The sequence below is a fragment of the Nyctereutes procyonoides genome, unplaced genomic scaffold (genome assembly GCF_905146905.1).
Source record: "Nyctereutes procyonoides isolate TBG_1078 unplaced genomic scaffold, NYPRO_anot_genome, whole genome shotgun sequence".
Classification (NCBI taxonomy): Eukaryota; Metazoa; Chordata; class Mammalia; order Carnivora; family Canidae; genus Nyctereutes; species Nyctereutes procyonoides.
In genome coordinates, this window is record NW_026575052.1 from 30,206,106 (window position 1) to 30,221,374 (window position 15,269).

The 15,269-nt window shown below is 39.5% G+C and overlaps 1 protein-coding gene across 1 annotated transcript in view; it reads left to right on the top strand.

Moving 5' to 3' along the window:
- MRPS27 (mitochondrial ribosomal protein S27) overlaps positions 1–15,269 on the top strand; it is an 88,617-nt gene that overhangs the window by 4,460 nt on the left and 68,888 nt on the right. The window contains exons 2-3 of the mRNA XM_055332110.1: positions 3,181–3,258; positions 13,756–13,826. Of these exons, the coding sequence (XP_055188085.1) occupies positions 3,181–3,258; positions 13,756–13,826 (149 nt within the window). The remainder of the gene's footprint in view (positions 1–3,180; positions 3,259–13,755; positions 13,827–15,269) is intronic.

Sequence of the window (15,269 nt, forward strand, 5' to 3'; positions counted from 1 at the left end):
TTCCATTTGCCAAATTTCTTCAGCCTTAAACCCATATCCTTTTCTTCTACACTCAATGGAAGTGGAAAGTGATTACTGGTTACTTTTTTTATAAAGCAAATATTAAAAAGTTCATGTATATAAAGGGTGCTGGGCCTACCTTTTGTAGATTTAGTGGTCTCCTATTTTTTGTTTTCAGTTCATGTGATCCCTGTGAACAACTGTACCCAAAGGGCATCCTTGGATTCCTTTCTCCACCATTGCTTCCCCTGCTTGTCTCCCAATTCAAAACTCTTTGAACATTGACCAACATCATTGTCTTTTCTGACTCCAGAAGAGGAAGGGGTGATTTCTTATGCTAGAAGCATATGCTAGAAGAAGAAATACAGAATAGGAAATAATAATAGAGAATAAGTCACTGATACCCTGAAGTTTACAGCTTAATAGTCCTTAGCTTATGGTCACATACAGAAGAGCTGCTCCTGTTTCCCACAGAAAGGAGAGACCTTCCTGGTTTTAGAAATTGGAATCCAGTTTGCATAGAAATGCTGCTATAAATTATGAATGGGTTAGCCGAATTTATTCTTTTGGCTCTGTGTAAGAACATGCAGGGATGTTAACTATTACTAAGTTCAGCTCTTTCATTTCCAACTGCAGAATCCCTAATTTTCTACCAGCTGGTAAAGTTCAGACCAAATCTCAGGTCTCCCATTCCTGACCTGTTGCACAACTACACAGCTAATGCCATGGGATTTTATTCATCTTTCTTGGCACATCTAGGAATGTAACAGTTCATAACATTGTTTCTATGAAAATGTGTGCTTTGAAAAAAATACATGAAAAATGTTCCTATAAAAATGTATTATGCCAAAACATCTTTTTTTTTTTTTTTGATAATCCACTTGAAGGGCAGGCACTTTTTAATAGTTATTATTTCTTTAAAAATATCTTTGAGACAGTCTTTGGAAGCTTTTTCATATTATTGCTCGTTGCTTAAGCTTTACACTTCAAATTTAGCATATTATTCTAGTAAAGGTTTGACCTGTAATTAAGGTAAGGGAGGGATTGGTTTGTATATAAACTCACACAGGTGTGTTTATTTTTGTTTATTTTAGTCGGAAGACAGATAGAGAATAATAACAGCATGCAAATATTATAGTCAGCTCCCAAGTTATGAACTGTGTGTGACCTTGAGAAACTTACCAGCCATTCCTTCCCTTTTTCCCCTCTTAAACAGTTTTATTAAGGTACAATTCAATATATTACAATTCACCTATTTCAAAAATTCAATGCTGTGGGTTTTCTTTTTTTTTTTTTTTTAAAGATTTTATGTATTTATTCGTGAGAGATACAGGCAGAGGGAGAAGCTGAGTCCCTGCAAGGCGCCCAATGCAGGACCCAATCCCAGACCCCGAGATCACGCCCTGAGCCAAAGGCAGACACCCAACCGATGAGCCCCGCAGGCGTCCCCAGTGGGTTTTCTTTATTTATATATATACACACATACACACAGTGTTGTATAGTACTCACCACAGTCAATTTAGCACATTTTTACCACCTCAAAAAACCCCTCATACTCATTAGCAGTCACTCCTACAAGCTTTCCTGACACCTTCCGCTCCAGTTCTAGGCAATCACTAATCTGCTGTTTCTTTGAATTTGCCTGTTAGGGACATTTCATATAAATAGAGTTATGTAATATGTGGCTTTTTATGACTGGCTTTTTCACTTAGCGTAAAGTTTTCAAGGTTCATCCAAGTTCATACCTCATTTCTTTTTATTGCCAAATGATACTCTGTCATCAGACTATATCACATTTTGTTTATCTTTTTATTAATTGATGTTTGTACTATTTTCACTTTTGGCTATTATGAATAATACTGCTGTGACCATTTGTATACCAATTTTTGTGTGGATATGTGATTTCATTTCTCTTGGGTCTATTACCTAGGTGTGAGATTACTGAGTTGAACGGTGACTCATGTTAACATTTTGAGGAGCTGCCAAACTTCCGAAGTGGCTGCACCATTTTACATTGTCACCTACTATGTATGAGGCTTCCGGTTTCTCTACATCCCTATCAGTAGCTGTTATTATCTTTTTTATTATAGTCATTCTAGTGAGTATCAAGTGGTATTTCAGTGTATTTTGATTTCCCTGATAATCATATTAAACATTTTTCCATGCACTCGGCCATTTGTGTGTGGGTTTTTATTTTTAAGAAATGTCCATTCAAATCCTTTGCCCATTATTCTTCAGTGGGTTGTCTGTTTGCATTTTGAGTTGTAAGTGCAATTTACATATTCTGGATACAAGTCCCTTATCAGGTAAGTGACTTGCAGATATTTTCTCCATTCTGTGAGTTGTCCTTTTACTTTTTTTTTTTTTTTAAGATTTTATTTTTTTATTTATTCATGAGAGACACAGAGACAAAGGCAGAGAGAGAAGCAGGCTCTATGCAGGGAGCCTGAGCGGGACTCCAGGATCACACCCTGGGCCCAAGGCAGATGCTCACCGCTGAGCCGCCCAGGCATGCCTGTTCTTTCACTTTCTTAATGGTGCCCTTTGAAACACGAAGGGTGCTAGGTTTGGTTAAGTTGCTGCTAGTTCTTTCTCAATCATTCCTTGAGCTTGTGTTTATTGAGCATTGCCATATGCCAATTATTGTGCCAGGTGCTAAGAATGCAGATATGCCATCTAATGAGTTACCTCAACGCTGGCTTGTTAGGTTTCTTTAATTTACCAGTAGGGTGGTTGGTTATTGGTTAAGATATTCTTTGGTTTATATGAAGGATAAATACGCTGATCTAAGTCAGATGGAAATGTTGTTCTGAACTAACTAATTATAAAGCATTCTATTAATGAGTTAAGCAACAGTTCAGCAAGTATTTGGGTTCTAAGAAGTTCTAGGGCTTAGGGCCAACAAATGTCTTCTAGTCCTAAAGTTACAGTAACAAAATTACCAGCATTCTTACCCATAACATTTTTGAAATTTTCAGTTTCTGTGCTTCTACTTATTAGAGGTTGAATGCACGTTGTCATGAACTGAATTATGAACTGTGCTATATAGGTTATACTATCTAGAATATTTATGTAATAATCTAGTACCTTGAAAATATGACAAAAGTATATTTAATAAGACATATACAAAATGACCCTGTTGTGAGGCCACTCCTATTGATAAAATGACTTTTCCCTCAGGTAAAAGAGGCCTGCTTTCTGCAGCGTACGTGGACAGCCACAAATGGGAAGCAAGAGAAAAAGAACATTGTCACCTGGGTACGTACCTATTGGGCTGTTATATATGTCAGGTTATATATGTTTATCAGATGTTATGCAGATAGCAGCCTTTTTTTTTTCCCCTAAAATAACAAGCCCTAGGGGCACCTGGGTGGCTGAATCTGTTAAGGATTGACTCTGATTTTTTATTTCAGTTCAGGTCATGATCTCTGTGTCGTGAGATCAAGCCCCATGTCTGGCTCCACACTTAGCGTGGAATCTGCTTTAGATTCTCTTTCCCTGTCCCTCCCTCCTCTCCCTGCTTGTGTTCTCTCTCTAAAATAAATAAAATCTTTAAAATAACAAGGCCTAAACAAAATCACAGACCCTGTGAGCACTTTGTAGAAATGTGAATACTTCATATATATATATATATAATATACATCATATGTAATATCATGAGGACATTGATAAAGTCAGACGGTTGGTGATAGTTTTATGGGACTACTGTAATTTTTTGATCAATTCCAGTGCTGATCTAATATTCTCCCCCAGATTTTTTTTCTCTGCTTTTTTGGACTTATGTTAAAGAGTAATGTCCCCCTGTATTTATGGATTTTTCTAATAACTGGGGGGAGGGGGAAGGAGGGGGACATTCTTTTGTAGCTGTCCATAATGGCTAGCTTGTAGTGGGGTAGAAGTTTGAAAGAACTCATCATTTTCTCCAGTGATGTTATTGCAAGAGCAAAATTGGTTTGTGTGTCTTAGAATAGCTACGTAGGCAGGAACTAACCAAGCAGAGCTGTGGAGAATTTGAAGGTAAGTATATGCTTGCACTGAAATGTAGAATCACTGTGAGTAGATAGAAATGTAGATGGGTACAGATGTGGTATACTGGCAAAGTCCAATTCCAGGTGTGGCATTATTATAAGTGACACGGCTTTATTCACAAAATGGCGAACAATGCTTGGTAAAGTTCTGAACAAATCAAAGTGCTGCCTTCAGTTTACATGGTAGTTGCATCTATGGAAATTTCAGCTTTATTCAAATTTTGCCCAAAAAAGTACTTTGTTTATTTGTAAAATGGAGTGAGTTCTATTATCAACAGGTTGATTTTTTGAATGTAAATGTAAATGCCTGCCATGTCATAGATGCCATAATATGTGGGACAAATATTTAAACTATTTATTTGTAAATAGTTTTAAACTTACAAAAGGTTGTAAAAAATACAGAGAGCATCTATATGCTCTTTGCCCAGATTCACCAGGTCAAAGACCCTTTTGTTTTTGCTTTCTCATTCTCTACACACACTTTAAAAAAAAAAAAAAAACCATTTGAGAGGTTGTAACCTATGTTATAGCCCGTTAAGCTGAGTGCTTTGGTGTATACTACCTGACATGTTTTTAAGGATCCAGTCCCTTTTTTTAATAGAATATTCTTCTTTTGGGATTTGTCTTCTATTTCTTCATAATTAGATTCAAGAAAGGTTCCCCTGGCCAGAATATTGTCAGTAATGTTGTGTCCTTCTCAGGATGTCCTCTCATCTGGGGAGAGCCAATTTCCATCTGCCCTCACTGGGGGGTTAACTTTGATCACCCCGTCACATGTCTGGTTTTTCCACTGGAGAGTTAATGTTTTTCTCCCTTGTGACAGGCAATTTGTGAGGAGATACTGTATGTAACATCATGCCACTGTTCTTGTCAAAAATTTCCCCCTATATTTGATATCCATTTAACTTCTTGCCTGAATCAGTCTTTACTATGGTGGTTGCAAAAATGATGGTTTTCCAATTCCGTTAATACCTCCACATTTTAGTAATTACTACTCAGTATTCTAATGTAAGTAAGAGCCCTCTGTTTCCTACCATTTCTGTCTTTCTCTGTTTATCATCAGTATGGTTCTGTGGTTTGTGGATTCTTCTTTTTCTTTTAATGATTCATTACCATTCTTGTTATTTTGGTGGTCAGATTGTTCCAAAGTTGGTTAGTAGAAGCTCTGTCAACCTGACTCCCAGTATTCCATCGTGTCCTGCTCTAGCCCTGGAATCAACTATTTCTCTAAGGAGTTCTGGTTCCTTTTAGTAGGGAATGGTATTAGGAACAAAGATCTGTGTACTAGCTTTTCTCTTGCTACTGTGGAATTTTTGCTTGACCTCTTCTGTGGATGGAGCTAGGGAAAATAAGAATACATAGCCACATAAACATATGTGCACATCCATGCACATAAGCTTATGTGTACATATTTTACACATAAGTTCACGCTGAAACCTCCAATTCCAGTTATCCCCACAGAGTTCTTCTTGCCTTCTCTAGGCCATATTTGTATCAGCCTTCTATGCCAAAGACTCTGGCTCCCAACAGGAACAATGTTTTGATGTGTTGGACAGTGTCTGCACTGCAGGTTATCTCATTTTTCTGTCTTCGGCTCACTCAGTAATCACTGCAGCCGTTTTGACAGTCAAAAAGTACTGCATATTTCTAACTGCCCTGTGGGGCCAATAGTAATGCTTTTGGCAACCACCATTCTGGTGATGAAACCAACAGGAACTACCTTAATTATTTTGCAAAGCTTGTTCTAACATGCTGTTTATGAACCTGTAGGAAAAGTGATATGGAAAAGCAGAGAAGAAAATGAAGAATTTCAGGAAAACTATTGTTAACACTCTCCTAGGTATGAAGGGGAAAACTAGAAAAGACCGTTATATTTATTGCCTTGGTATAGGATATAGTCAGCTCTTTGTTATTATGGGGCAAGTTTGCAGAACCTTTGTATAGATTCCCGAATACACAGAAGCTGTTTGCCACAGAATGAGTGTAATAAGTCTGCAGTAAATAAATATCAGATGTAGGTAACTCTCTTCTCTCTGTAAGATCAGTATACTCCTCTCAAGATTAGTATACTTGGAAAAGCAGTAATAGCTACCAGGTACTGAAGACTCCTCTGCCTGGAATATCCCCTGCACATCCGGAGTCCCTATTCAGTCCGAATTGATATTTCCTCGCCCTGTATTCTTACAGCACTTTGTACCATCGTTATGCCAATTTAATGTGAAAAGTCTGCACTTGGGGGGCCGACTTCTGGATGCGAGCCCTGGTTCAGCCAGCTTTCAGAAACTCATTTACCGTTGTTCCCATAGCCATAAATTAGGGATGATGAGAATGCCTGCTTCATTTAATACCCCACCATGTAACCGGTGCAGCAGAAAGACGTTGGAATGGACGACTTTGCAGGCCCCTTGCCTGATCCCTATGTAAGAGATTAGGGTACGGGGGAGGTTTTGAACTCAAACTGCATGGAAGAAAGAGAGGCTCTTTGAGACCATATATTTTTCTGTGTAACAAAATGTACCGAAACTTTCCTATGTGACGTTACGGCCCACCTTCCCCAACCGGACTGTCGAGGGGGCACGCCGGGGCGGGGGCCGGGGCTGCCTCCCGAAGACCGAAGACCGCGCGGCAGGTGGCAGCGCTGCGGCAGCCCAGATGGCCGCCCTCGGAGCCGGCGCTTGGGGCGGACCTGCGGGGAGTGAGCACGCGGGGCGCTGTGATTGGGCCCCGGGACTGGTGCGCGCTCGCTGGTTGGGGCGCGAGGGAGGGTGAGGGGTGCGGTGGGGCTGGAGACGCCCAGGTGGAGGGGCGGGGTCGGCCCCGCGGGAGGGGGTGGGGGGCTGAAGACGCCCGGGTGAAGGGGTGGGGTCAGCCCCGCAGGAGGGCGAGGGGTGCGGTGGGGCTGGAGATGCCTGGGTGGAGGGATGCGGTGGGGCTGGGGATGCGGGCCGGGGTGGAGGGGCGGAGGGGCGCGGTCGGCTCCGCGGGAGGGGGTGGGGTGCAGTGGGGCTGGAGATGCCCGGGTGGAGGGGCGGGGTCGGCCCCGCGGGAGGGCGTGGGGTGCAAGGGGGCAGGGTGGGAGCGGGAAGGTGCCCGGGGCGGGTGTGGGCTCCTGCTTCCATGTGCTTGAGTGGTTTCGCCTGCGCGTGGAGCACTTGGGGGCTCGGCTGGGGCTTGGCTGCCTGGTGTTCGCCGGTGGTTTTCGGTCAGAGCCTTGGAGGCGGGCTAACGGGGATCCGCCCAGCTCAGCTCCCAGTGAGAGGCCGACGTGGGACGCCGGGGTTCGGTGAAGGCCTGGGGTGCTGCTTAGCCCCAAGCGGCAGTGTAGGGACCGCAGGGCAGGCCCTGCGACCAGGAGGCAGAGCAGCCTCGGTTGCCAGTTCTGGGCTGAGCACTTCAGACGCGCCGCCCCATTTAAGGCTCACAACAGCCAGACGCAGCCGCTGCTGTCCCCCTTATGGATGAGGAAACGGAGACCGCAGCCTGACACTTCCTTAGGGCCATTGCCTTTGTCCTGAAAACTAGCTTCCTCCGTGACCGCTCTACAACCTGCAGTTCTACCGTCGTGTCTTCCCTTGCACTGAACAGTGGATTTCTTGCTTTTTCAAAAATACATTTTGGTTGCATCATAATATATACAGAAACGTGCATAAATCATTAGTGTATAGATTAATAAAGTGAACAAAGAAATGTAAGAAATAGAACATTTCTCCCACTCAAAAAGCCCCTGTTGAGGCTCCCATTCCTTGCTATTATTTCATCAATCCCTTTTACCATCACCTGATTACTTTTTAACGAATTTTTGTGGATCATTTTATGTGTATTTTCACATGTACCTCTAAAAGATAAGAATTCTAAAAAATTATAATACTATTCTCATTTTTAAAAATTAGACATTCCTTAACATCATTAAATATGCTTTCAATTTCCCCAGAAGTCTCATAATTTTTTTTTTATTTACAGTTTCTTGAAATGGGATCTAGATGAGGTTCATACATTATAATGTGTTGAGATGACTCTTAATTATTTTTTTATCTGTAAATTTCTGTTTCTTGCAATTTATTTGTTGAGGAAAATAGGTCTTTTGTCTTGAGGGTTTTCCACAGTCTGGATTTGCTGTTTTCACCCTTATGGTGGTGTTTAACATGTTCCTCTACCTTCCATATGTCCTATAAAGCTGGCAGTTAGAGACTCGATCAGATTCAGGGTTTGTTTTTTGTTTTCCTTTGGGCAAGAATTCTTCATAGGAAATATTGTTTACTTTTATCAGGGAGGTACACAGCATTTGATTGTCCCTCTTTGATGTTATAGGCTATTTGTGATCATTGGTTATATATCTATTCATTAGGAGCTGCAAAGTGTTACTATTTTAATTCTATCATCAGCAGTTTAGTTATCCTGAGACATAGTTTTTATGAAGAGGCAGTTTTCAAGATCATGGGTTGACCTCCTGCCATCTTCCAAAAACGGTCAATGAGGATATATTTTTTAATTTTTATTTTATTTTTATTTTTTTAAAAGATTTTATTTATTCATGAGAGATAGAGATAGAGGCAGAGACACAGGCAGAGGGAGAAGCAGGCTCCATGCAGGGAGCCTGACATGGGACTCGATCCCAGGCCTCCAGGATCATGCCCTGGGCCGAAGGTGGCACTAAACCACTAAGCCACCTGGACTGCCCCCAGATATATATTTTTTAAATATCATTATGAACTTCTGGATTTAAGCATTTCACACATTATAATCCATTGCGGTTAATGTTTTTATAGAAAGGGCCTTAGTTCTCCAGCTGGGCTTCTAGGAGTTCTTGGATTTTCCAACTCAAGTCAGAAGATGTAGTTTAGACTTTCTGTATGGGGCTTCCCTTGAGTTACAATAAACACTGAATGAAAGCATTGTTTCTGAAATTCCTCCTTAACATGCAGATCTTTTGAGGAGGCACAGGCTGCAAATTAACAGCATTAGTCAGTTAGTAGCTTCTGAATTACAGACTAGGGCCCACAGTGAATGAGACTAGGAGAAAACCATTTTTGGGAAGTGAGTAGGGTGTCAGTAGGAGGGCAGGGGAGCTGATGGGGAACTGCCTGCGTTCGTCAGAGGAAGTTATCACGCTTGGGTCACCTTGCTAAGGGTAAGGACCCCGGTGATGAGCTGGATTGGATTTCTGAGCCTTACTGAATTAAATATTTCCGATTTTTCAGACTATAAGTAATTGTAAAGTAAAACCTTTTGGTTTTAGTTACTATTTGTTTTTGTTTTAAGAAATCCCTTTCCACGCCTGCCTTTGACCCAGGGCGCGATCCTGGAGACCCAGTATCGAATCCCACGTCAGGCTCCCGGTGCATGGAGCCTGCTTCTCCCTCTACCTATGTCTCTGCCCCTCTCTCTCTCTCTGTGTGACTATCATAAAAAAAAAAAAAAAAAAAAAAAGAAATCCCTTTCCAAATTCAAGGAGACTTACTCCATTGACGCATTTGAATTTAGGTTGAAACTAAGCACTGTGGTAACCTCTTAAAGCCACTTCTGCCATTAGCTGAGGTTTAGTTTTGCTGTGTCATTTCAGCTCGAGAAGCCTTTGGCTTGTTGCAGTGATTTTGCAAATCTTGCTCTTGAAGCCTGACAGAAATTTTCCGAAACCTGGTTTTGTAGCTTTCAGCTTGCATCTATCTATACCTGTGGCATCTGTTAATTAGCTTTTATATGTATCATATGCTGGCAGTTCTAAAGATGGGTCTGACTTGTGCACATCATCCTCCTTTAGTCTCAGTTTCTTAGTATATATGTATATAAAGCTTGCCTTTAGATTTTCCATTATTGAAACTATTTGTTTTAAAGCTTCTGGTGACCCAAGATAGATACACAGAAATCTAAGTATCTGTGTTCAAAATGGTTCCTAGGTTGGTTTTTCCTACTTTCTTCTGTTGCTTCTATACATATGTCACGTGTGCTTGTTTTTCATAAATGTGGGAAATAAAAACATAGCTTTAGGCTCTGTTTTTTGATCACTTCTTTTAGGAAGTGCAATAATAACTTGTATCTAGTTTTTTATTACATAAATTAGATAAGGTACACAAATATTCTTAAACCCAGAAGAAGTTGAGTATTGATGAGTAACAATGATATACATTTACATAGAAATCTTGAAAAACCAAAACCATCTAATAATTTCTCACCTAAAGCTCATTCATATATTTCAATTTTTAAAAAAATATTTAGGTATTTTATTTTCCATCTCATTCCAGAAACAGATCCAGTTTAATATCCTCTTCAACCTTAAGAGCAACATCCAAGACTTATTTTGTGTTGCTTCCCAAGGAGTTCTAAGGCATAATTTGCTCATAGTTCACTCTAGGCTGCATCACAATCTCCTGGGGCTTTTGTTTAAAAATTTTTATTTCCCTGGTCTCACCTCAAGCCTACAGAATTAAAGTCACCCTTTGGGTGTGTGAGACATAGGAATCTGAAGTTTTCAAATCCTGGTAATTCAGATCATTAACCAGGTTTGTGAATGATTGCACTCCTATACTTGGAATAGTGTAGGATCCCTAATAAAATCTTTTATGACCTTAGATCATCAATGGTATTATTTTCTTTGGACAAGAAGAACATCTTATCCTAGTATACATTTCATTTTCTGGACATACTTTCATGTCGTTTGTACAGCTTTAAGTTTTGTTCAGTGGAGATCTGTTTTCCCATTTGGCTCTTATTGGCTTCAACCATCCTCTGCAGTATATATTCCTGAGGAGCTGAATGATGGGCAAGAAGGCATCTTCTTTGGCACATTTCTTTGAACAAAACCTGGGCATCTGTGGGCCCCTCACTGAAACATGAAGTGTGATTTTGGCTGTTGAAGCCCATGGTCCAGAAGCCTGTGGCGCTGGCCCTCTGTAGGCCACAGCTGCCCCAGCTTTCCTGGCCATCCCTGCTCTGCGCAGTTTTCTGCCTCATTCATCACGCCAGTGCTGTCACATAAGGTAATTGGTCACATATAATATTTAGCAGCAAACCCCTCTCTGACTTCTAATATGCAAATGTTATTTGTCTGATGCTGGCTCTGCAGCTGTTGCCTTTTTGAGGCCCCAACCAATTTCATTTGACTTGAAGATGTCTTGGTGTGAGGGATTAAAATGGAATCTTTAGTTACCACAGTACAGAAAACCAACTGAACCGAGTGTTTATCGGTTAAAGATTTAAAGTTTTGGTATCATGAGACTGCTGTTTAATATCATTCTGTTTGCAATATTAACTTGAAGAGGTTTTTGAGGCATCTCTCTCTGTGTGTTAATACTCTTTAATCACCTGGTGTCAGTCCCTTTAAGATAATCATAAGAAAAGTAATTGCTTTTACATCATATCAGGTTTTCAGGATTTTGTGTTGCTTTCCCACAGTAGCTACTGAGTTTGTTGAGAGCATTGCCCCAGGGAAAGGATAGGGGGGAAAATGGTTAAATGCACAGCAAAAAGTCTTCAACAAATACCAATTGATTACCTGTCTTCTTTTTACTTGACACTAATTTCTTCTACCAAGGAGTAAAAAAAACTTGGAAATTCAATTACTCCTTTTTCCTTCCTTCCTCTCTTCCTCCCCTCCCATTCTCTCTCCCTTCCTTTCTAACTTTTATTCATTTTTAAAAAATATGTATTGAGTGCTTTTTATATAAACTGTTCTAGGGACTGAGAATATATCCGTGAATTAAGTCTGCATTCATGAACTTCTAAGTATAAAAGAAGAAAACAAAACACACAGACCAGCTATGTAGGCATTTGTAGGTCATAGAAGATATTTTGGATTTTATTTCATGTATGATAGCAAGCTGTTGGCTGGTTGAGAAAAGAAAATAACGAGATCTGATTCATCTTTTAAAAGGCTTACTCGGACTGCTGTGTGGAGGTTAGATTGTAAGGATGGGGCCAGTAGTTCAGATGACTAGAAGGTGAAACATTACCAGTGGTAGTGGTGAAAAATATGTATTTATTTCGAATCTAGAGACTATAAGAGTTACAGTTGGTTATAGAATAAAAAAGAATGGAGCTTAGGGTAATGCCTCGGTTTTTGACCTGAATAAGCCAGCAAATGTAGTGGCCATTTACTGAGATGGGAAATGCTTGGGGAAAAGCAGGTTTGAGGGGAAGATTGGAGAATTAAGAGGACATGCCATGTGTAGATACGTATTAGACTCCCAAATGGAGACGTCACCTCTGCAGTTGGAAATACAAGTCTGAAGTTACAGGCAGAAGGCAGGTTAGGCATATACCTGTGGAGCAAATAATCTGTAGATGATGATTAAAGCTGTGGGAGAGAGAAAGCGTGAGATTACCCAGGACTGAGCAGATGGTGAAGAGGAAAAAGTCTTAGGCACTCCAGCATTTAGAAGTCAGCAAGAGGAAATCATGCAAAGGTACCCAAGAAAGAAAAACAAGTATTTCATGAGGGATAGAATGATCAACTATATTAATATGCTAGTGAGAGGTCAAGTAAGATGAGGATAAAATATTAAGCATTGAATTTAACAATGTGGAGGTGTCTTCAGTGATAGAATGATAGAAACCAAAATCTGATTTGAGTGACTTAAAAAGAGAGCTGACCTAAGGAAGTAGTAACAGTTGTATTAGGGGTGACCATTTTTGAGAACTCTTGCTGCTGAGGACAGCGGAACGAAGGAGAAGTAGCAGGGAGGAGATAAGAGGTCAAGGGAGATTTTTTTTGTCATTTTGATTTTTTGTTTGTTTAATAAAGTTTATCATATGTTAAAAAAAAATAGAAGACACAGAGTATGGGCACAGATCATGGTAGCCTGGAAACCTGATGGTAGGAGGATGAAGTTCTTTTGAGTGCTTCTATTTTATACTCCGGGAAGTACACAAAATCATGAGCTGAGATGGAGGGAAGAAGGGGAAAGAGCATATTGTAAGTTTGACAAGCGATGGGAAGATGTGAAATAATTCTTTTGGAGGGTGTGTTACTTAGTATTTCAGACTTTTAGACTCTGACATAACAGTGTAATCTCAAGAATGCCAAGTATTTCTGTGGACATTTTGCCTAAAGGAACCAGAATGGGAATAGTTCAGTCCAAAAATCACTAAATGTAGACAGAGTGCCTCTCTGACTTGTTTAGAAAATGTATAAAAGTCATTTGATAAATTCCACTCTTTAAATTTTTGGAGAGCTAATATAGCTATCTGGTTCAAAATACAAAAGGAGTAAGTGTGTAAGCAATGAAGTACCTTCTTTCCTTGGGTCCCTTCTGTCTAATTCCTTTCCCTGGTGCCTGTCAGTGATAATACTTTCTAGTGTTTCCTTTCAGAGATACTTTATTGTTTCATTTTTAATTAATTTTTATTTAGTTAGTAGGCTCCATGTCCAGCGTGGAGCCCTATGTGGGGCTTGAAGTCACAACCCTGAGATTGAGACCTGAGCTGAGATATTGATCTATTTTTTATTTTTTAAATTTTTTTATTGATCTATTTTTTAAAAGCTGAATATATGGTAGGATTTTTAGAATACTCCTTACTCCAACTGAAGAAAACATTTTTGAAAATATTACTAATATTCCTTTATCCTCTTTAACTTACACAAAAATGATTTATAAAAAGAACAAGAAAGAGCATCTATTTTAATAGTGACTTCACAATATTGGCAGCCATCTGGCAGGAGTTTTATCTGTTAGATTTTTCTTAAGAAATATGTATATTTAACAAGGTTCTTTTTCCTTCTTTGTCTTCACAGCTGATCTAGCATCTTTAATGGATAAAACATATGAGAGAAAATTGCCTGTTAGTTCTTTAACAATATCACGGGTAAGAAATCTTAAACATGTACATTTTCGAAGGAGGAGGATGAGAGGCTCTTTATATAGATAAAGATGTGTAAATAAAGACTATCATTCATAAGAAATATTTCTCCAGAGTATGGTATTTTTGGGTAGGTATTAATAGATATTTCGGGGTAAAGTACCAAATTTCCATAACTGAAATAAAAGATAATAAATTTACCAGACTGTGATGTCAATGGTCATTGTTGTGTACCTGGTTTATTTTAATTGTTCCAGAATACGATACTCTGTTCTATGAAACTGTGATTTTTTTTTTTAAGTTGATATACCCTTCAAAGTGGTAGGATTCACTTGTTAATATTAGAAGTAATTTTGATACTTGAGAAAGTCTATGAAAGAATGGATATTGTTAATGTTAAACAGTGCAGTGGAGGAGAGACTGATATTAGGCTGGGAATCAGGAATAGTAATTACAGTAACTATTACTGATTACTTTCTATGCCAGCCGGTGTACTAGTTTCCTAACATGCGTTATCTGTTGATTCTTAAAGTGCCTATTTGAGATAAGCACAGTAAACTGCATTCTATATGTAAGCTTTAGACTCTCAAGCTCACACAGTTCATAAACAGAAAAAATGGGTTTCAAACCCAGATCTCTATAACATCAAACTTCTTTTCTGTTGCCTCCCTCAAATAGATCTGATCTTTTCTTTATCATGAATTTATTTTGTGACGTTATCAACTGGGCCTCTCTCAGTCTCCTCATTTCCAGGTGGGCTTAATAGTATTTCACTCATGGGGCTGATGTGATGTTAAAATGAGATCTTAGTTGTGAAAATACTTTGTTGCCGTTAATGGTGCCTTAAAATTCAAGATTATAAGTCTAAAAGAGGAAAAGTAAAGAAATTCTTATCCTTTTTAGTCTCGGTTCCTTTCTTTCTGCCTCTTGATATTTTCATTTTAGCATGGAAACAGTTTTAACTAGGTCATAGCCTAAATTATGTAGGCTCATAATTTTCAGAGGGGAACTGAAAAGCCATTGCTCATCTCTTACATGATAAGATTTCTGTATGGCACAATACCTGGTGTTTGTTGTAGTCGTGCTTTAGAGCTTCGGGAGCTTTCATGTACATGTTCTCATTGGGGCCTCACACTCTTTAATGCAGGTGCCTCTATTCTATTTATGCAGATGGAGCAGCTAAGTTCCAGAGCGGCTGTGCCATCTGTCTATGCCACACAGCAAGCAATCAGGAGAGCTAGTTCTCAACTTTAAGTACTGTGTTAGAGCGTATTTTTTTTTGCTCCTTAATGAGGTTTCTAAATAAAATCCTTAAGTCCTAGACATTTTTAGAAAGTCTCCCCCTTTTTACTCTCTTCCTCTTCATGAGGTTTTAATTATTTTCACAACATGCATTTTCTCCTACTCCATCCTTTTTGCCTGTGTGTCTACTTAGGGTAGCATCCATCC